The sequence below is a fragment of the Podarcis erhardii genome, assembly GCF_964252035.2.
Source record: "Podarcis erhardii genome assembly, chromosome: 7".
NCBI lineage: Eukaryota > Metazoa > Chordata > Lepidosauria > Squamata > Lacertidae > Podarcis > Podarcis erhardii.
The window spans coordinates 45,561,643-45,581,641 of record NC_138511.1 but is presented as its reverse complement, the minus strand read 5'-3'; the positions used below and the strand labels follow the sequence as shown (position 1 = coordinate 45,581,641).

The 19,999-nt window shown below is 53.4% G+C and overlaps 3 protein-coding genes across 8 annotated transcripts; 2 read left to right on the top strand and 1 right to left on the bottom strand.

Moving 5' to 3' along the window:
- The first annotated feature begins 797 nt into the window (after window positions 1-797).
- On the top strand, window positions 798-5,961 carry ATXN1L (ataxin 1 like). Its single transcript, XM_081870504.1, has 2 exons — window positions 798-922; window positions 1,026-5,961. The coding sequence occupies exon 2, from the start codon at window positions 1,105-1,107 to the stop codon at window positions 3,088-3,090; it is 1,986 nt and encodes a 661-aa protein (XP_081726630.1). The 5' UTR covers window positions 798-922; window positions 1,026-1,104; the 3' UTR covers window positions 3,091-5,961.
- ZNF821 (zinc finger protein 821) lies at window positions 5,828-11,406 on the bottom strand. 5 transcript variants are annotated; one of them, XM_081870511.1, is made up of 8 exons: window positions 10,671-10,741; window positions 10,486-10,551; window positions 9,562-9,686; window positions 9,307-9,468; window positions 9,037-9,179; window positions 8,406-8,510; window positions 7,906-8,072; window positions 5,828-7,600 (listed from the first exon to the last, which is right to left on the bottom strand). In XM_081870511.1, the coding sequence occupies exons 4-8, from the start codon at window positions 9,422-9,424 to the stop codon at window positions 6,931-6,933; spliced, it is 1,203 nt and encodes a 400-aa protein (XP_081726637.1). In that variant the 5' UTR covers window positions 9,425-9,468; window positions 9,562-9,686; window positions 10,486-10,551; window positions 10,671-10,741; the 3' UTR covers window positions 5,828-6,930. The 5 variants fall into 5 exon arrangements, with proteins under 5 accessions (XP_081726637.1, XP_081726636.1, XP_081726635.1 ...); XM_081870510.1 differs by lacking the exon at window positions 9,562-9,686 and having other exon boundaries at window positions 9,037-9,172; window positions 9,303-9,468; window positions 10,671-11,406; XM_081870509.1 differs by lacking the exon at window positions 9,562-9,686 and having other exon boundaries at window positions 10,671-11,404.
- Window positions 11,407-11,480: 74 nt separating this feature from the next.
- IST1 (IST1 factor associated with ESCRT-III) lies at window positions 11,481-19,199 on the top strand. Of its 2 annotated transcripts, XM_081870515.1 has the most exons (10): window positions 11,481-11,774; window positions 13,375-13,474; window positions 14,169-14,349; window positions 14,491-14,578; window positions 14,848-14,931; window positions 15,366-15,476; window positions 15,565-15,765; window positions 15,994-16,086; window positions 17,653-17,701; window positions 18,117-19,199. In XM_081870515.1, the coding sequence occupies exons 2-10, from the start codon at window positions 13,387-13,389 to the stop codon at window positions 18,320-18,322; spliced, it is 1,101 nt and encodes a 366-aa protein (XP_081726641.1). In that variant the 5' UTR covers window positions 11,481-11,774; window positions 13,375-13,386; the 3' UTR covers window positions 18,323-19,199. The 2 variants fall into 2 exon arrangements, with proteins under 2 accessions (XP_081726641.1, XP_081726640.1); XM_081870514.1 differs by lacking the exon at window positions 11,481-11,774 and having other exon boundaries at window positions 13,376-13,474; window positions 18,123-19,199.
- Window positions 19,200-19,999: the final 800 nt, after the last annotated feature.

Here is a 19,999-nt window from a genome sequence, read left to right as displayed (position 1 = left end):
TCAACTCAACATCGAGTGACAGCTCTATCCCATCCCATCTACATAGCACCAGCAAGCTGTTCCTGTCCTGGCCAGTATAAGGCCAAGGCCACTTTTATGCTTGAAGGTTGGAAAGTGCTTCGAGAATTGTTGCCCTTGTAAAAGGAACTCGTGTCGCGCAGAGTCTGTGACTGAAGCGGCCTGGCTCTTTGCGGTTTTGGAAACACTTACTGGCTGCCTACCCACACAGAGACCGGTTCCTTGCCAGGATAGCGTGAGGCTCCTATTAAAGGTCTCTCCTCTCTGCTTCCCCTTCCTTGATTTGCTTAGCGTGATTTTGACTGTGGCCATAATTTACGTATCTTCCCGGTTTAAGGCCTGGAATAGCCAGCCGAGAAGCAGCGCCCGCTTACTCGTTCCTTTCCAATCCCAGTTTAATACCAGCAAGCCCCGTGGGGGCGCTTCGGTTTTCCTGCCGCAAAGGATTTGCTGGCGGCTTCATCATCTTAATAAAGACGCACACCACACAGTGGAGAGACCGCTTCAAGTGCACAAGCATCGCTTATTATTTCTCAAGCCAGACCTCAGCAGTCCTTACAACAACCCTACAGGTAGACCAGTTATGGCTCGACGGAGTAGAGCTCGGGGGGATGCCGGGGCGCGACGTCACGTGCAGAGGGGAAGGGCAGGGGCGGTTGTCGCTATGGCGATGCCGCCGCCGCTTCCTCGTCCGTCGTTATGGCAACCGCAGGCGGTGATCACGTCATCGCTGTGCGCTGTGCGCGCGCCGTCCTAACGTCATGAGCCTCGGCAGTTCCGGCGCGCCGTGCAAGGCGGCGGCGGCGGCGGAGAAGAAAGAGGGCGGGGTCAGGCCCGGGGTGGCTGCGGAGTCGGCGGGCAGAGGGATGGCACTCAGCCGTGGAGGCGGCGGCGGTGGCGGCGGGTGAGCGACAGGAGTGTCCGGGGCTCCCTTCCCCCCGCCGGGCGGAAGCCGCCCGCCTGCCCCCCCCCAGCTGACCCCTGTGCTCTTCTCTGTGTCTTTGCAGGTGATCCCGCCCGGAGACCCCCTTGAGGAGGAGGAGGCGACAGCAGCAGCCCACCTTGCAGCTTCCCGAAGCGAGCGCCATGAGAGCGGCTCAGGAGCGGGGCCAGGAATTCCTCCCCCCCAAGAAGCGCGACCTGCCGGTGGCAGCCAACAACGAAGAGCCGGGGCGGGCGGCTGAGTCGGGTCTGGTGGGCGGTGGCGGCGGCGAGACCTCTGTGGAATGGTCCCGGGGCTCAGCAACAGGCAGGCAGAGCCAGGCACCTTCACGTTACACGGAGGCTGGTGGCAGCTCCGACACAGTGACCAGTCTTACCGTGGACCAGTACGGCTTATTGTACAAAGTGGCGATGCCCCCGGCCACCTTCTCACCTGTGGTGAATGTCAGCCCGCTGCCTCCAGCCTTCAGTATGACCTCGCAGCTGATCCCGCACCCTGGTATCCCCTACTCGCCTATCCATTACACTCAACTTCCTCCTGCTCCCTTGCAGTTTGTGGGATCACACTACTCTGTACCCTATGCCACCGCTGTGCCTCCTGGCTTCCTGCCCAGCCACCTTCTGTCCTCTTCAGCCAGCCTTGCTGCCTCTCATATCCCACACTTTGTGCCCTATGCACCTCTCCTGGCTGAAGACTCTGCTTCTTCTCCACAGGCAGCCCACAGCTTTGGCAAGACCAGTGCCTCAGTTTTGCCTTCAGGCTCTCTGCAGCCCCATGTTGGAGGTCAGCCACTGGATGTTACACAGGGCCGAATTCCAGTCTATTATCAGATGTCCCGTCTGCCAGCAGGCTATTCATCATTTGAAGCTTCTGTTGCTGGCCCAAACACTGAGCAGTCTCTGCAGGAGAATCAGCTAGATCCTAAAGTGACAGCAAACGGGGTGCAAAGGTCTGCCGTGGGGGCGAAGGAAAGTGAGGCTGAAGGACAGTGGCCAAGGACAACGGTAGAGTGCAGCACTGAAGGTACCTTCTTGACAAGCAGTCAGATTTTGAGAACAGAGATCTCTGTGCCATCTCAGCGGAGCACCCCAGATACAGACCTGGAGGTGCAGAGGGTGGTTGGAGTGCTTGCTTCCCAGGACTACCCTGTTTGTTCTGCTCAGCAGAAGGATGGCTTGAGCCCTCTAAACCTTTCCCATCGTAATCCTCCTGAGCAGAAGGCAGAATCAATGAGGAACCCAGTGGAACTTGTGGTGGCTGCTACTGCTGAGAAAAGCCACTTTCGGGGACTGTCGGCAAAGTCCCCTGAGGAGCAGCTCCGCCATCGGCAAATACTGAAAGGCATTACAATGGCCAATGGTCGGCCAGTCTCAGGGTCCCTCCATCCTGGGGCTCAGGATGGCCTGGGAGGTGCAAGTCCTGAGGGAACAGCCCATGAGGGACTACCTGACACGGAATGTGCCCATTCCCAGAGCCACTTACCCTCCCACTTCATGAAAGGAGCCATCATCCAGCTGGCCACAGGAGAGCTAAAGAGGGTGGAGGACCTGCAGACCCAGGACTTTGTGCGCAGTGCAGAGGTGAGTGGTGGCCTCAAGATTGACTCCAGCACTGTGGTGGACATCCAAGAGAGTCCCTGGCAGGGTTTCGTTACACTGCATTTTGTGGTGGGGGAGCAGCAGAGCAAAGTGAGCATCGATGTGCCCCCTGAGCACCCTTTCTTTGTGTATGGACAGGGCTGGTCCTCATGCAGTCCAGAGAGGACGAATCGGCTCTTCTCACTCTCCTGCCACAGGCTGCAGGTGGGAGATGTTTGCATCTCCATCAGTTTACAGAGTCTGAATGGGAGGCTTGTGCCCCAGGCAAGCCCCCAGAGTGCTACCCGAGAGAGACCAGGGCGGGGTGGGGAGAGTCTCCAGGAGCTGCAGAAAAACCCATTGGAGAAGGGTGGAGTGGCAGTGGGCTCCCCCCAGGAATCCACCCACCACGATCCTGTTTCTCTGCATGGTTGGGCAGGCCCCAGCTTCCAAAGGTCTGGGGAGGAGCCCCGGCCACCACTCCTCCGCCCTTCATTCATTCCCCAGGAGGTCAAGTTGTCCATCGAGGGCCGTTCAAATGCAGGGAAGTGAAGCCCCAGTGGTGGGTGAACTTGTGTGCCACGCTTAACTGGGTTCCTTCCAGTTTGGCCACTGCTCAGATGCTCGGCCCTTCCCCCAGTTGTGTGCCTAGAATCATTCCACTGACAGAGGCTCCTTCTCTCCACCCGCTGTAGGGGAGGTCTGAGCCTGGGTAGGGTAGATTGGGGTCAGCCAAGGGGAGACTCTGAAGGAAGCAGTGACTGCGCTGCTTCTGTGAGGAGAGGAGCAAGGGCTCAACATCCCCCACCACCTCACTCAAGCACTTTATTGGACACTTGCTCACACATAGCAGGAGGGTGCTTTTACCAGGGCAAGGGAGCAGTGAGGGAGTTTGCCAGGTTTCTTCTGTTCGGGTCCCAAGTTCAGGATTTTTGTCTGGGCCTCCCAGCAGCCCCTCTCCAGGCACCGAGTCAAGGGAGCCTGGATTTCTCCTCAGGGAGGTAGTATTTGTATGCAATTTCCTCACATGTGTTAGATTGAAAGGAAATGGTTAATAGTCTGTTAAATTGCAAACCTGGCAGCGTGCTGCCTCACAGCTCTGCAGCCAGGTAGAACTCGAATCCCATAGGTGAGAATGGTGTAGGTGTACGTGTGAGAGGATGTTCTAGCTCTGGCTTCTTCAGCTATCTCCATCCTGCTCTTAAGTCCCCACCTCTATCTTCTAGAAAGGCTGCATCCACTTCTGTTGCAGATGCCTTAGATGTTCACAGCTAAGCCAGGTCTGAATGGCCTGGGCTGACTAAGGCTTGTCACAGAGGTGGATGCCTCAAGTTATAGCCAGCTCCTTTGAAAAGTGCAAGGCAGTTTGTATACAAGAGCATGCTAGTGCACATACAGACACTCCTGCTTTTCCTTGGGGTGATTAAAGCATTTCCTATTGAGAGTTTGGAGAGGGGACATTCTGGCCACTGTAACCAGCTTGAATGGCCCCCACTACATGTGTAAGATTTCTTTGGATATTAGAAAAATGTATTCAGGTTCTTCTGATAAAGATGAAAATTGCTCTTCTGTGTGCACTGGTGACTCAAACAGAATGAAAGAAGATAAAATGTGCAAGTGGTTAACAGTTTTTGAGCTGAGAAAGCTGTAGAACTGCTTGGGTTCAAGACGCTGGCTGAGTACCCTCTCCTGCACTGGTGCCCTCAACTCGGCAGGGGTGAGCTCTAGGGCTCTGAATCATAGCCGTGACTCTGCATCAGTGCCATCCAAGTCCCACTCCAGAATAGCAGCCAGGAAGCTCCTCCCACTGCTCCAAATGGGCAGTCTTGGCTTGTTTCCCTTGGATGTTTTGTCTACAGTTGTTGCTTTTAGGCCATTGCCTACAGGCATTCCTGGCTCACAATGGGAACTGCTTTCCTGTCTGACCAGCCACCTCATCCACTCCAAGCCCTCTCTATATGAAAGGTGGAAGACTTTGCTGTTCTCCTCTGGAAGGCCCGGCACTTTGCACTATTCCGAGCCAGGTTTCCCTGCAAACCACCCTCTGCCTTCCTTACTTGCTCTTGGGCTCCCCTGGATTGTGTGCTTACTAGACCAACGCTCATTTCCATGTAAATGCTGGCCTAGGTTTCTCCTTTGTCCTTCAGCTCCCCGGCCACCAGGGAGGAAATGTCTGCTTCATGCCATTAGGGCAGCGTGCCCTTCTACTCCCAGGGCTTCATGGGAGCTGGATCACTTGCACAGCATCACAGCCGAAGAGCCTGATTGGCCACCTCTTTCATTGGCACCAACTCTGGCCCTCCATGGCTATTGAGGGTCAGTTCCCCTCAGTTCATCTGGACCGCCCAACACTACTGCCACCCCTGCCACCCTGGTCCAGTGCTGTTTCAGGATAGCTTGCTGCACAGCCCTTAGGGCCCAGGACCGAGTTAGGAATAGAGCTGCAAAATATGGAAGTGTCGTTGGGCACTACTCCATCTGGGGCCGCTGGAGGGTTGGGAGAACCAGCTTCCTAGAGCAATAAGCTATTTCTCTCTTGTGACACTACAGCATGACCCCTTTCCAAGCCCTAGTAAATATTTGGGAAGGGCTCCCTAATATGCAATACTGTGGGACTGGCAGCTGCACAGCTGTGTCCATTTGGCCATTCCATGGGGTAGGAAGGGGGCTGCTAAAAGAGACACGTTTCAGTGTGGGGTGCCAAACTAGGGGGTGATGAACTGGGGTCCTGCTCTTCAGAAGGGCACCAACCAGATGCCCTTTCCAGCTAAAAGGTTTCCCGTCCCTTCTTGCCGGCTGTTTCTGTAGCCCTTGCCTGCAAGAGCAAACATCCGCTTATATTAAGTCCCACCTCTGCGCAGAAACACTGAGCGATGGCCTGAGCCAGTGGCTTGTTGCAGAGAAAGTTCCTTTGCTATATCTCAAGATGCACTGAGGAAGAAAGCAAACAGAGTCAGCCTGCCACCCTTCAATCCCTTGCATAGCACCTTAGTTGGGGTGGGTCACCTTCCTGTATGCAGCTGGCAAGGGGCGAGTGTGTAGCAGCCCTGCAACCAACACCAGTCATCTTCACTCCGAAACCCACTGCATCGTATCTCTAAAGCCTTAGGACTAGCCGAGTGCCCAGCCCCTTTTCTCCTACCTGATCTTTAATGAAGCATTACCAATCTAAGGAGGATAATCTATTTTGTTGTGCTTTTTTTGTACCTGTTTTAAATAAATCAATTTGTACTGTATATTTGTATTTTGGGTGAGATCCTTTTTCCTGTTTTACCATTTAAAGTCTCTGTACACACAGATTGTATTTTTATTGTTAATGCTCTTATGAATACTGCATTTAACTTGTTGACTTATGTAAACAGTATATATACATATATCTATATCTATATATATATCTATATAATTATAAGCCAATAGCTTTTCCTTTGATGTGTCTGTGTCTTACTTGTCTCCTGGAGAAAATTTTGGCAGAAACCCCAAAGCTCATAAAGGAAACTTCCTTAAATTCATACGATGGTCACTAAAGCCCCAATTAGCAATCTTCACACTGGCACAATTAGCTCTGTTCTGTTGTGTAAAAAATTTAACAGGCTGCACATAGGTTTTATGATTTAAGATTAATAGGACAGAACAGACCTGGCTAACAAGACAGAGATAACTTCTCCTCGCTTGTGCAGCCAAGTCTCTCCCTTTTACCTAGTTTGGAAGTTGGGCAAGAGACAACACAGGCTGCTGACCAAGAAAAGAAATATACCCTTCATTAGGGCCTTCCTCTAGCCTTTGTTTAGAAGTCTGCCTTTCACTGGTGCTCCCAGGGGGAAACTGCCTCCTTCCACCACCATCTCTCTAAGCACAAAGGCAAGAAGAGCAGCAGCACTCAAATCTAGCTGCTTTCTCCCTCCCCAACATGTATCCCCCCCAGAATGTAAAATTCTTCCACAAACCTCCCATTTGGTGCTGCTGTACCTAAGTCTAGCAGCCACTATGATTAGGCCTAATACACCCTTGTGGGTAACTTGTGAGGCTCCAAGCCATATTATACACCTCCCTCTTCAGGACTCCACCTTCTTTGCTAGTCCCCACTTAAGAGCTCCAGCGTGATGTAGTAAGGGGCAGGCTACAGAACTGCAAAATTCCAGCTGGATCTTGCCCAGCAAAGAAGCAAGCTGGGCAAGGCAGAAGCAGCAGCTGCCTTTCAAGCTGCTGCAGTGAATTGGCCAAGCCCACGAGGCACAGACTGAGGACATGTACAATTAATTTATTTCTGATCACAACCAGTGCACCTGCCCCTTCCTCCCTCCCTCAGACCACTGTCACACTCCAGTTCCATGCTTCACTGGTGGAGCAAGAGGGGCCTGAGCGGACAAGAGCAGGTCCTCCTTTTTACCCTCCTCAGTGCAGGGCACTGGGACTCGGCTCCTCAAAGGCCATTTTACCAAGTAGCTGCCCCTCAAGCTCTAGCCCACCCACTGGCAGTGGGAAGAAGTTCATCTCGGCTGCCAATGCAGCCATGGCCGAGGGGTCCTGGCCAAACTGTGCCCGCAGCATCATGTCCATTTTCTCCAGCCGCCGCTTTAGCCTCTTGGCTTCACGCTCCCGGATGAGCCGAGCTTGCCGCTTCTCAGGGGTCTCGTTGGCCCGCTTGAGGCGCATTGCTTCACGGTCCCGCTGCAGGCGGCGCGCACGCTGCTCGTCCGTCTCCTGCATGCGCTGCAGCCGCTTGGCCTCTCGATCCCTCATGCGCCTCACCTCCCGCTCCTCCGGCGTCTCGTTGTCTCGACGGCTCTTCTTAGCTGTGCGCTCTCGCTCCAGGCGCTGCAGCCGCACCTCCAGGGGCTCGTTCTGCCTTCGCAAGGCCCACTTGCGAACCCCTGGAGCTTGAGCTTCCAGAAGCTTGCGATAGGCCACGCAGTTGTTGCACACCAGGAGGATACCAGCAGGATACACTGTGGGGCTGACAGCAGCAGCAGCACCACCACCTGCTTTTTCCTCGGCACCAGAAGAAGCCTCAGGGAGGGGAATGGGCAGGGCATCTCCACACAGCACCTCTGACACCTTCTCACTGTGAAAGTCAAAGAGTAGAAATGACGGGTGGTCGGCACAGATCGTAAGAAGCCATTGTGTAGGCTTGCAAGCTACTGCCTTAGCTGTAACCCTCCCCCTCCCTCTGGCCATGCTTACAAGCCACCCCACCCACATGAATGCTGGCCTGCATAATGCTTCTGGCTGGGGTCACCTATTCCAGCTGCCTCCAGAAATTGCCAGGTATAACCTCCATTGCTTCCATTGAACAGGGCCCCTCCAGGACTTCCAAAATGCGGCCTGGGCCACGTTCCAGTCCCACCGTCAGAGATGCCCACTTCTCACCTGTTGAAAGTAGCATGGCTGGTGAAGCGAGCCCCACACACCGCACAGTTGGACAGTTGGTCCTCGGAGTGGATGAGGAGGTGCCTGCCCAAGGAGCCCGGGGAGCTGAGTGCTCGGCCACAGACGGGACACAGGTAGCTCTTGGCACTGACCACAGCTGCCGTATGCTGCAAACGAGGCCGGGCTGTGAGGCAAGGGCTCCGCCGCCCTGTCCCCCTCTCAGCTGTCCCTATGAGGGCAGGCAGCCAAGGCCATGCCACGGAAGAGCTCCCTCTTCTGTTAGGGAAAGAAGGAGAGAGACCCGCAAGGCCTTCCCTGGGATGTGGTGCAAACCCACCAGGGGGGATGATTCAAATTGCATCCAATGCCAACAGCCCCTGCCCCCATCCCCGCCCTTTCCCAGTCCAGGATTACTAATTTCAGCCTGGAAGGAAAGGGGGAGCCAGGGCAGGGATGGTTTAGCCTTGCGTGATGGTCTCATCAAAGCCCCCTCTAAGTACCTGATAGACATGAGTGACAAGCTGCTCCCTGCTTCCACACTCTAGCTGGCAGAGGGGACAACGGGAGAGTCCCATCAGGGTATCTGGACTGGCATTTAAACCCATCTGCAAGCAAGGAAAGGCAGGCTAAGGAAAGAGCAGAGGACAAGACCCATGCCTGGTATTCTGCCACACGCATACACATACCCCTCCCCCCAACTGATGCTGCACCAGACCCTTTAAAACCATGTTGACAGATTCTCTACAATGTAAGATTAGCCCTGCGCAGTCAGATTGAGGGTCTACCTAGTTGTGTGTTGTCTTTCTAACACACAGCAGCCAACCAAATGCCTCTTCTGGGAAGCCCAGAATGAGATGACAACAGCTCTATCACTCCCCTTGCCCCCATTACCATTAGGGAACTCTAATGCTAAAAAGCCTAGACCCAATCACTTGAGCCTGCTGCAGTGATCACTTGGGCACATCAATGGACCAGGCCCAGGAATCCCAGAGTTGGCTATACAGTCCTCTTTCTCCATGCTAGGGCCATTCAAGAGTCTGCTATTGCTATTCTCCCTTCCACCAAGTAACCACAGCAGCGTTGCACTTTTGCTTTACTATGTGTTGACTATGGCCAATGTGATGCACTTGCCTCATGGCCTCGAGCGACCTGCTTGCTGCAGCCCAGCTGCTCAGTAAGTTCCAGTTCCTTTTTCACTGTCGCTGATGTTCCGTCCTCCTCAGAAGCATGGGAGGAGACCTCATCTTGTGTTGTCTCATCCCCCTCGCTATCACCTGGAATACAGAACAGCTTTAGGCCTCTGCCACAGACCAGCTGACAGAATTCCAAAGCAACATGCAGGTGTTTGGTCTCTCCCAGGTGTCCCAGAGATGCCCTCCTGTACCAGATGGGGAAACTCACTGTTGCTGCTGCTGCTGCTACTGCTGCTGCTGGAGTCCTTTTCTTGTGGCGGAGGTGGCAGCTGCTGCATGAGTGGTGACTGGGCTCCAAGCAGCCCAGGGAAGTCTCTTCGCATCATGGCCTGACGTGTGTGCTCTTCTAACCCAGCAAAGACTTGCTCCCCTGGGGAGGAAGAAGCCGCATTAGCCCATTGCCCTTCCCAAGCCCAATCATTCCTTGCCCCCTCCTCAGATGCCCAGTGATGGTCTCCCCTACCTGAAGATGGCCCAGAATGGGACTAATGCCTGGGCTCCATTCCCCAAAACAGCTTTCCCCAAACCCTTCCTGCAAAGCAACGGTGGCCTGACCAATCCGTCCCTTCGCATCCTTTCCAACATGACCTGGAAATACAAATGTCTTCAGCAGCATTAAGCACACAGGGAGGGCTCTTGCGTGCCCTGGCTCCGCCCTAGAATTTGCATGTGCTCCCCCACCCCTGGGGCCCATATTTTGGAAGAGCTTGTCCTGCCATACAGGTTCTCCTCCAGGGGTAAAGCTGTCACATGTGTGTAAAAGATGCTTTAGTGTAGGCAATAGCAAACCTACTTATCTACTTTTGCAAACCAAATTTGTGGTGGGAGAGGTCTTCTGTGGATTTTGTGGTCCAGGTTTAGTTATCTGCTTTAGTTCCTCCTTGATACGTTTTCTCTTAAGTTGTGCAAAGTGGGCAGTGCTTGCCTGAAATTGCCAGACTCTTTCCTGGGCCTTTGCTATTTCAATTCTGATCCTAAAGCTATCATGGTGCCTGGAAGTCCCCTGTTCCTCACTGTGCATGGGAGACTAGCCAGCCATTCCCAACTAGTGCTGAAAAGCTGTTCATTTGCAGAAGAAACATCAGTGGTTAAGGTGGCCCAATGAGAGACAGAATGCCACTAGAATGGCGGAGAGGGGTTCTGAGCCCCCAGAGTACCTAAGGAGCCCTTAGGCTCCAAGACGTGGTACGTGGACATGTCTCAACTCAGCCAACAAATCCTCGATGCTGGGCAGGGAGTCTCCACCAGGGCTATGGGAGAAGAATGCAGCAAATAGTGGAGGGGAGGGCTGTCCCCCCCATCATTTTGCGGATGAGGATGCCTCGCTTGAGCGGGGGAAGGGGGTGAAGGTGGAAGTGACAACAGCCCCCCTCCCCTTATTACTCACAGTGGACTTTATTGGGGGTGGTCTGTTTCCGACGGGACATGGTTCCCCCCCCCGGGGGGGGCGCACCTGCGGAAAGAAGAGCCCTGTCACCATGCGGGGGATGACCAGGGTAGGCGAGCGGGGGCGTTTAGAGATCCGCCACCACCCCGCGCTCGAAAGGAGGCTGCCGCCGCCTCGGCCCTTACCTGACTCCGTCGCCCGGCCTGGGCTCGCCCAGCAGCGCTGCAGGAGGACAAAGGGCCGCCCAGGCTGGCAGACAGACAGACAGAGGAAGATGGCGGCACGGCGGGAGCGCCCGGCTCGTGCACGGCGGGACCGACGGACAGACAGGCGGACGGGGGCGCGCTGTGCTGGAGCCCTTCCCTCCCCTCCGAGCGGAGCGCGCCTCTTGCCTGGCAGCAGGGGCGCCGATCCCGAGGCCGGCGCAGGCGCTCAGCCGGGAGGGGGTCCCGCAGCCATCAGGCCGGCGCCTCCGGGGGCTTCACGCACCCAGACCAGCCAGCAAGGCCAGAGTTGTGTCCTTCGGCGCTCTCCACGGGCCCGGCTACCGAGGAGGAGGAGCAGGAGCAACTGCTGCTGCTGCTGCAACCCGCCTCCCTTGCCCCGAGTCGCCTGCTTCCACGGGGCCGCTTCTCCTCTTGTCGGAGCGGCGGCGCCGCGGTGCTAGTGGCGGGGCTGCCGCCGTCCCCGCCTCTTTTCAAGCCACGAGCAGGGGGACCCGATTGACGCCCCCGCCATGCCCTGCAAGGCGCCCGGCCATTCACGCGAGCGCCCCTACAGCGGGAGGGCTCCAGTCTGCCGAGCGACGCCCCCGGGGATGGGAAGCAGCTCGGAGGGAGGGGGGCAGTGGGCGGGGCCGCCGCCTCTTCCTCCTCCTTCTCCGACGTCGTACCCGACGAGGTCGGAACTCTCCAGCCGCGGTTGAGGGCTATGGAGGGACCTCAATGAAGGTAACGCTCGCTTTAGGAAGTACGACTTTTATTGAGGTCCCTCTTTCTCCGGCGAGAGATCCCTCCGCCCGTAAAGTAGTTCCGCACAAACACAAAGCGCCCCGTGCGTCGCTGCACTGTATCTTGGAGAAGCCGCGTCGCAGACAGAGGGCCGGACGCTGCTAAGAACTACGACTATTGCTTTTGCTACTGTCGCGCACCTCCTCCTCCTGAAAAGCAGAGAAGAGACGTATCCCTCCGCCTGCCCAGCTGAGGCTGGACCCGTGACGCCGCCGACGCCACCTTCGCTGCCTGTCGGGACAGACGGAGACAAAAAGACTCCCCCCCCCCCGCCCCCGGGTAAGGCCGCCCCGGCTGACCGCCCTCGCTCGGCTCTGCCGCTCCGCCGCCCTCACAAGCCTCCCCCGCCTTCCCGGTCGCCTTTCGCCCGAGGAACGGGCCGAGGCAGGGAAGGGCCCCGGGAAAGGCGAGAGAGGCCCGGAGGGGCCGCCGCCTGAAGCTGCCTTCGGCCAGCCGGTGGCGGGAGGCGCGGGCGAAGAAGCGGCGCTTCCTGGTCCGCGGCTGGCGGGCTTGGCCTCTGCCCAGCCTGACCGCTCGCCTTCCCTTCCGGCTCTTGCTCCTGCCGCTGGCCGGGAATGGCTCCTCCTTGGGGCCTGTAGCACATCGAAACTGCCTGTCTGGGCCACGGGTCGGGCGGCGCTGGTGTTTCACCTTTGGGGTCTCTGAACCCGGAGCAGGCAGCTGCCTGTGTCTAGCCGAAAGCGAAGCCGTTGCCGGAAGAAGAGTTGGGAATTGCCTTCGTGCCTCTGTAGTTCAACTACCTGCAAACTCCTCCACCCTCTTGGAACAAATCCTCCATCAGCTCCCACATAGCGGGGCAGGTTTGTCCTCCAGGGATTGAAACTGGTTAAAGAGATCCAAGGTTGTGAGCTGCCCCTTGTGCTGTATATGGTTGGGCCTGGCTGATCAAATCATGTACAAAAGGGGGGGAAACCAGAAATCTGTTGCTTGCACAGATGAAAGTGCTCTACACATACATACAGACAAAAAAACCACACACAAAGCATTTCTTAAGTGGATAAATAGGTTTGAGCATACTGTACTATTACACACACTTGAGTCTGTATGGACTCTGTTTAAAAATGGCTGGCATTTATAGTCTATTCAAACATTTATTCTTGCTGTATACAAAAATTCACATTAAAATTTCTTATATTTGCTTGTTTGCTTTATTATATATTTGCAGCGGAGATAAAACATTACAGCTTGCAACCTTTCCACATTCAAACCAATCCAGATCCTGAGATCTGAGACCATTCACTGCCTCTCCAAAAGATGTTCAGCAGGTAGCAGCAAGAGAACAGATCTCCCCTCCTCCCCCCACCCCCCGCTCCAATTGTGAAATGTCCAGTAGCACCTTAGAGGCTACCTAAGTTTGTTCTGGGTATAAGCTTTCATGCACATGCACACTTCTTCAGATACCTACGAAACCTTATACCCAGAACAAACTTAGCTGGTCTCTAAGGTGCTCCTGGACAATTTTTTTATTTTATTTCGACTGCGTCAGACCAACACAGCTACCTACCTGAATCTAGAACCATGCAAAAAAGTTATTCTCAGCATTTGGACAGCGCTGATGATTGAGATTTTTGAGAATACTGGTGTCCTGCTTGTGTAGAGCAGGGAATATTGTGTTTAGATTAATTTTTGAGCACTTTTGGTGTTTTATATTTGTATCACTTTTTTGAATTTTAAATGTATTTTGTATTTTATTCTAAATAACTCTGGAATGGCTCTGAATGTGCAAAGCAATATATAAATATTACAAGTAGAATATATCTACAGAGGAAACTGCTAGCTGTCTGCCTTTAACACACATGACTGTGGGAAAATTCTCGTCACATGACAGTAGGCTTTTTCTCTCTTGTGTTCTTGGCAGGAATTCTACACCATGTTAGGCTCTGGGTTCAAGGCCGAGCGCTTGCGAGTCAACCTACGTCTTGTCATCAATCGCCTCAAACTGTTGGAGAAAAAGAAAAGTGAGTGGACTTTCCTACCTAATTCCTTGACCTCATCACCAGAGTAGTGCTTCAGGAGGTTTCTGGTAGTCGTGGTGTCCCACAACACCATGTGCAGGCTATAAATTAAGAGATGCTTGATTTATAGCCTGCACATGTTGTTTCAGTGTATCTGAAGAAGTGTGCATGCACACGAAAGCTTGTACTACTCAGTTGGTCTCTAAGGTGCTACATTATAATTTTTAAATTCTTTTGGAAGGATTCTTTTAAAGACTTTCTTAGATCATATAATTTTTTTGAAGACTTGATTATTTTAAGGGAGTTTTTAGGTTTTTAAGAAGTGTCTTTTTAACTATCTTTTAAAAGAATTGTTTTAATTTATTTTCACATGTCAGAGTGTAAGTGTGGAATTGCTTGTGTGTGTGTGTACTGTATTTCAAAGATGCTGAGAATTGTGGTCATTGGGATGGGGGTGTGGATTCTGTGAAGAGTTCTCAGGTTTGTGGACTTGTGTCCAGTTCTAGCCCCACTATACTCATTGAATGGACATGGTTGCTTAATTTCAATATGTCTACTCTGAGTATAACTTAGTTGGAGACAACCCACAGTCCTTCTTGGTGGAGCCCCTCTCTTTGCATACACAAACACCCCAGGCAGGTCCAGGGCAGGCTTGTGGGTCTCCCCTGCTGCCCCATGATGAACCCTTTTCTTGCAGCTGAGCTAGCCCAGAAGGCACGGAAGGAAATTGCTGACTACCTGTCTGCTGGCAAAGATGAGCGGGCTCGCATCCGTGTGGAGCACATCATCCGGGAGGACTACTTGGTGGAGGCCATGGAGATCCTGGAGCTCTACTGTGACTTGCTTCTGGCACGCTTTGGCCTCATACAATCTATGAAGTAAGGTCTTGGCCTATGGGGAAGAGGGTGATGGGTGCCTGCCACGTGTCCCCTCCCCTCAGTCTGCTAGGTCTGGGACCTCTTTGTCCTCCTTGTCTTTCAACTACTTGCTCACTCTTGCCTTACTTTGTGTCCCTTCAGGGAGCTGGACTCCGGCCTGGCAGAAGCTGTCTCCACCCTCATCTGGGCTGCCCCCCGACTGCAAGCGGAGGTGGCTGAGCTGAAAATGGTGAGTAGTGCTAGTTGTGTCTTGGCAGGCTGCTCAGCCTTCCTGGACATCTGGGGGCAGCAGTTGGGAAAACACTTTGATCTATCCTCACAGGATGCTCAGAGAACTTGGTGACTTTCTTGTTTGATCTGGGAGTTTAGGTTGGCTCCAGTCTCCAAACTCCTGAACCTTTTGTCCAGGGGTGCTGCGATAGTTGCTGTGCCCTGTCTTAAATAGAGGGGAGTCAGTGGTACCTGGACTCTGTTTTGAGTGTGCCATTTCCATACTAGGTTGCTGACCAACTCTGTGCCAAGTACAGCAAAGAGTATGGCAAGTTGTGCCGGAGCAACCAGATTGGGACCGTCAATGACAGGGTGAGTGGAATGGGAAGGGCATCATGGGGGTGAGATGGCGGTAAAGCTCTCAGGAGCTACTAATCACAATGGCTACATCTTCCTCTGCTGTCAGAGGTGATCTGCTCCTGAAGTCAGTTGCTGGGAATCGCAGGTGAAGGAGAGCACTGCTGCTGCTCCACTCAGGGGCTTCTTGTTGGGGCATCTGTTTGGCCACTGTGAGGACAGGATGCTGGGCTAGACAGGCTGATGGCCTGATCCAGCAGGCTGTTCTTAAGGGAGGGAACGATATCAGTGCTTCATAAAGATGAGTTGTTTGCAGCAGGAGGTCCTGTCTGTGGTGCTTCACCAGGCGAGGTAGAAACTTCTTTTTTCTGGCTTGGGTATCTCTTAGCTAAGTGTTCTTGACCTGCCCAGCTCAGTGAAGGGCTCACTCTTCCCTCCCTCCCTTCCAGCTGATGCACAAGTTGAGCGTAGAGGCACCTCCCAAAATCCTAGTGGAGAGGTACCTGATTGAGATCGCAAAGAACTACAACGTGCCCTATGAGCCAGACTCTGTTGTCATGGTGAGTGACTGGGAGGCGGTTCCACTCTCAATTCCCTTATTAGCAGCTCCCTTTCCCACATGTGACATCAGCTTCTTCCTCTTCCCAGGCTGAGGCTCCCGCAGGCGTGGAAGCTGACCTGATTGATGTGGGATTCGTGGATGATACAAAGAAAGGTGGCCGTGGAGGTGGTGGTGGCGGCGGCTTCATGACCCCAATGGCTGGTCCTGATGGAGTTGTGCCAATGCCAATGCCCATGCCCATGCCATCTCCAGCTCCCCCTTTTGCATACCCACCTCCAAAGGGACCAGTAAGTCCTATGTCTTGCTTGAAACAGGAGGGGAGTCTGTAAAGTTGGGCTTGGGGGTGGTGGGGGTGGGGAGGAAAGGATAGCAGTCTACTGTGGTGAGTTAGCATCTGAGCACACCTCAATACCTGCTGTGTGAACAAGGTTTTCCAGCTGTTCTGGCAGGTATTGCCTATCTGATTCTGCCATTAGGAAGGGGTGCTGGTCTGACTTAACAATTTCTTCCTTTAGGAGCACTTCAACGGGCTACCGGTGGGCACCTACCAGCCTTTCACCAGCCTTCACCCACCTCAGATTCCAGCAACACCTCCAACATACGAGTCTGTAAGTACTGCTGATGAAAAACAAAAGATGAATTGCTGGGAGGGCAAGTTCTCTCTGCTGGGACTGTTGCTGTCCCTAGTCTAGTGCTGGGTATTGGCAGGCCTTCCCACTTGGACTGACTGAGGAGTTGCCATCCACTGGATTTGGGCTTGCAGCAAACTTAATGTACCTTTGATTTGATTTTGATTTATTGCATTTCTATGTTGCTTTTCATTCAAATGATCTCAAAGCAGCTTACAAACAATAAATAGCCATAACATAATAAAACATAATAGCATGTCGCAAATACAGCGTACATCATATAAAATAATTAACAAATTATCAATAAAGCTGTGGCAATCTATAAAAAACTTAACAAAACAGCAACTAAAAAATAAGCTAAACCTCACAATTACAGCAAGTCATGTGATTAACAAATCAATTCGGCATTTAGAATCTATACAACAATATTAAAAACATTAACAAAGTAGCAATTAAAAATATAAGCTAGGCACTAAGTTCATTCACACAGTCTCTGCACCCCCATGACTCATAATCTTTCACTCTGTTCAGTTCATTAAAATACACATAAATGCACATAATGCCAGATGTTGCACTGGCTGGGGTCCTCGAGTAGTGGGCCATGGTGGAGATGGTGGGGCTCTTAGGCCTACCGCCAGTGGTAAGGTGGATGTTGAGTGCCTAGGCATTGTTGAGGAGAAACTTGCCAATGTCACTTTCAATAATCAGGAGTCCCATTCCCACTTGAGGAAGTCCAAGACAAGCCTGTCCCTCTGAAGCAGTGAGTGGAAACTGCACTTGGTATAGAGGCTGACCAGGAGGTCCAGCAGTGGCCCTGCAGCCTGTCCACCAGGAGCTGCTCCAGCTTCTTCAGCCGCACCTTGGTTGACATTGTGGTGGTGGAGGAGGCAGCCACTGAGGGGAGCGAGCAGGGCAGCTACTTGAGTCTACCAGGCAGGAGGGAGGGGCTGTGATGATGATACCGAGGGAGCCTCAGCGTGATCTCAGCAGCCTGGATGAGCTTGCAGGCAGTGACTCAGAGGTCACCTTGGTCTCAGAGTCCAGGCTGCTGTCCATGGAAGGCATGAGTGGAGGACGTTGGCTAGCAGGGGTGGAGGATGAGATGTGGGGGTGGGTTGAGCAGCTAGAGAGTGTGGAAATGGGGATGTGTCCACCTTCATGCCCTTGTGCTTGTTCAGCTGCTGCTCTCCAGACTTTTGTGGTTGCTGGTGGTGGTGGTTCATGTGAGGTGAGACTACCAGTGATGGTGAAGAGCTACAGGCCATCCTTGGGGGACGTAGCCAGGGCCACTTGCTAGTCAGGTAGTCAGCCATGCTGAATGGCTCTCCCTCACCTATGGCACCACAAGGCCAGGCTCACCACCACTGCTTCCTCCTCCTCCAGATCCCTCATTTCATCCTTCCTTCTGCTGTCTAGCAAGGCTGCATGAAGAAGATGGGAACACCAGATACAGTGCTTCTGCTGTGCATGTAGGCCTCTGGGGAGTTGTCAGGTGGTGGTTCTGTGTGGGGTGCTCCATGCAAAGCCAGCTTTTTTCTGTTTCAGATTGATGACATGGGTGCTGACAAGGAATTGCCATCCCCACAGGTGACCGGTGAGTGCAGGGCCGGAGGGGGAGGCTGCAGAGCTGGCAAGGCAGTGAGGAGGGAGGGAGGTGGTGATGTCAGGGGAAAGCTGGTGCTTGTGTTTATTGTTGGTCCCCTTCACTCGTGTTCGCTCTTGAGTTGCTGAGGTAAGAGTGTGTGTGTGTGTGTGTGTGTGTGTGTGTGTGTGTGTTGGGGGCAGAGACTGGGACTCTTCATGGCAGAGAGCTTGGGCCTCTTTAGCAACTGGTAGGAGCTGCAAGGCTCAACTGAAGTGCAGCAAGTGCTCACTTCTGCAGGACATATACTAACTGTAGTACAGCAAAAAGAAGAATGGTCCTACCCCTGCCCCTACTACTGTTAGGTAGACTACTGTTTTCGCTGCCTTGAGCCTGCCCGCTGCTTGTAACCAGTCACTCTTGTCTGCTGCAGGACCAGCCCCAAAGCCACAGCCGAGGGGGAGGCCACCAGCTGCAGTTCCTAGTTCGGGCGATAATTTTGTGCTGCCAGAGTTGCCATCTGTGCCAGACACGCTGCCTGCCGCTTCTGCTGGTGCCAACACTTCTGCCTCAGAAGACATTGACTTCGATGACCTCTCTCGAAGGTTTGAGGAACTGAAGAAGAAAACTTAAAAAGAGCCCCTGAACAGGGGGCCGATGGGCCTGATTGCTGCCTCCTCCTTCCCTCTTAGCACGGCCAAGTGCTCGTTCCTCTTCCTCCGCTTGGCCTTTCTTCCTTCTGTACTTACACCAAATGCCACTGCTTTTCTGACATTCTGCTCCAGGAGTGGGGGACTGCACAGCCTCTTTGAGATGGGAGCAGGAACAATCCCTCCGAATGCATTGCTCTGCAGTCTGCAGCCGGGCATTAGAGGGGAAAGGGAGTGATGTAGGTGGCCTCTCATTTGGACAGACAGTGGTGTAGGGACACCAACCTGAAGATTCTGGGCAACGTAGTTGGACAGAAGCGCGCCCCCCCCCTCCAGGCATGTGCTGTGGAAGGGGAGCTGCTCTGGGCCCCTGATAGCTTTGTTTTGCCTGCCGCGTTCTCAGGGAGCCCTCCGGGGCCATTATGACTTTCCTTTGGGGAGGGATGCTGTGGGGCACAGAAGTTGACTAGTCTACACTCCTTGTGGCTCAGTGGTCCTCCTGCCTCTGGCTTGCAGAGCAGCAGGCACATTTTCCTAGCTTTGAGTGAGCCCAGTTCTGCCTTAACGTGGCTCTGCATCAGGCTGGGTTCAGGGCCATTGCTTGACATGTGCCATCACTCCTGGTTCTCTAGCCTCTTCCCTTGCCTATAGGGCAAAGCCATGGGTGGTGGTGGTGACAGCAGCAGCAACACATCCAGCAACTTCTGCTGCTCTTACAGACCAGCTGCAGTGCCAGCAGCCAACCTCAGCTCTCCCATGTAACACTCTGTATGTAACTCTTTCATGTGGCTTTTCTGGGACAATTTGATTGGTTTGTATCTTCTCTATTAATTCTAAATAAAGTTGAGGAATAGCCTTGACTGGATCTGTCTCAAGTGAAACATAATATTTCCTGGCTTCTGGCAGTGGTGGAGGGGAAGCAAAGGAGGCATGGTATGCTTACAACATGGAGAGGCAGCTGCCACCAGTTCTTACCATGGAGAGAATGGGTGTTCCTTCAGACTGACAGTCACACTTCCAGTCAAACAAGGAGTACTATTTATTGAGGGAAGGGGAAATATTGGCTAAAAGGAGCATGCAAATGTGTTGCCTTTACTTTGGCTTTGCAGTTATATTTCAGAACATGTCCTGTCACAACCACCTCCCACAGGCAAATTTATGAGGCTCCCTTTAGACTTGCTTCCCACAAGACATTGTGGGTGGTGGCAGCAGTGGCAGCTTCAGAAGAGCGGGCCACCTGTCCTGCAGGGCACGGGGAAGTGCCTGGGTGCTGAAGCAGCTGTCCTTCACTGCCGTGATGTGACAGAACTGTCAAGCCACCATTCTTGAGAAATTAGCCCTTGTAGGATTTATGCTGACCTTTACAGGTTCGAGTAGCGCGATGAGTGCTTTCTGCTTGGGCCAGGCTGAAGGGTCCCCTCTGGATTAAGGTAAGGGCTGCTTAAGGATCCTTGCATCTTAGAGGTTGGCTGCCTTTAAGGAAAGGCAGGATTGGATTCCCGTCCTGGATTTGATCTCTCCCATTGGGCAAACTGAGCTCTCTGGGTGGGGAGGGGCAATAGTCACTCTTCTTCCCCACCCACCCTTCTATCTCCTCCCTCTGGTTCACCTTGAAACAGTGTATCCTTTGTGCATCTCAACAGACCCCCCCTTTGTCATG

What these genes read in the sequence shown, in the direction of transcription:
- ATXN1L (XM_081870504.1), top strand. Translation starts at nt 1,105, where the DNA reads ATGAGAGCGGCTCAGGAGCGGGGCCAGGAATTCCTCCCCCCCAAGAAG.
- ZNF821 (XM_081870509.1), bottom strand. Translation starts at nt 10,525, where the DNA reads ATGTCCCGTCGGAAACAGACCACCCCCAATAAAGTCCACT. An exon ending in TAGCAGCAGCAGCAGCAACA is followed by an intron (nt 9,180 to 9,306) that starts GTGAGTTTCCCC and finishes TCTGTATTCCAG; the next exon opens with GTGATAGCGAGGGGGATGAG. An exon ending in AGCCATGCTACTTTCAACAG is followed by an intron (nt 7,601 to 7,905) that starts GTGAGAAGTGGG and finishes TGACTTTCACAG; the next exon opens with TGAGAAGGTGTCAGAGGTGC.
- IST1 (XM_081870515.1), top strand. Translation starts at nt 13,387, where the DNA reads ATGTTAGGCTCTGGGTTCAAGGCCGAGCGCTTGCGAGTCAACCTACGT. An exon ending in AGGTGGCTGAGCTGAAAATG is followed by an intron (nt 14,579 to 14,847) that starts GTGAGTAGTGCT and finishes TTTCCATACTAG; the next exon opens with GTTGCTGACCAACTCTGTGC. An exon ending in TTGGGACCGTCAATGACAGG is followed by an intron (nt 14,932 to 15,365) that starts GTGAGTGGAATG and finishes CCTCCCTTCCAG; the next exon opens with CTGATGCACAAGTTGAGCGT.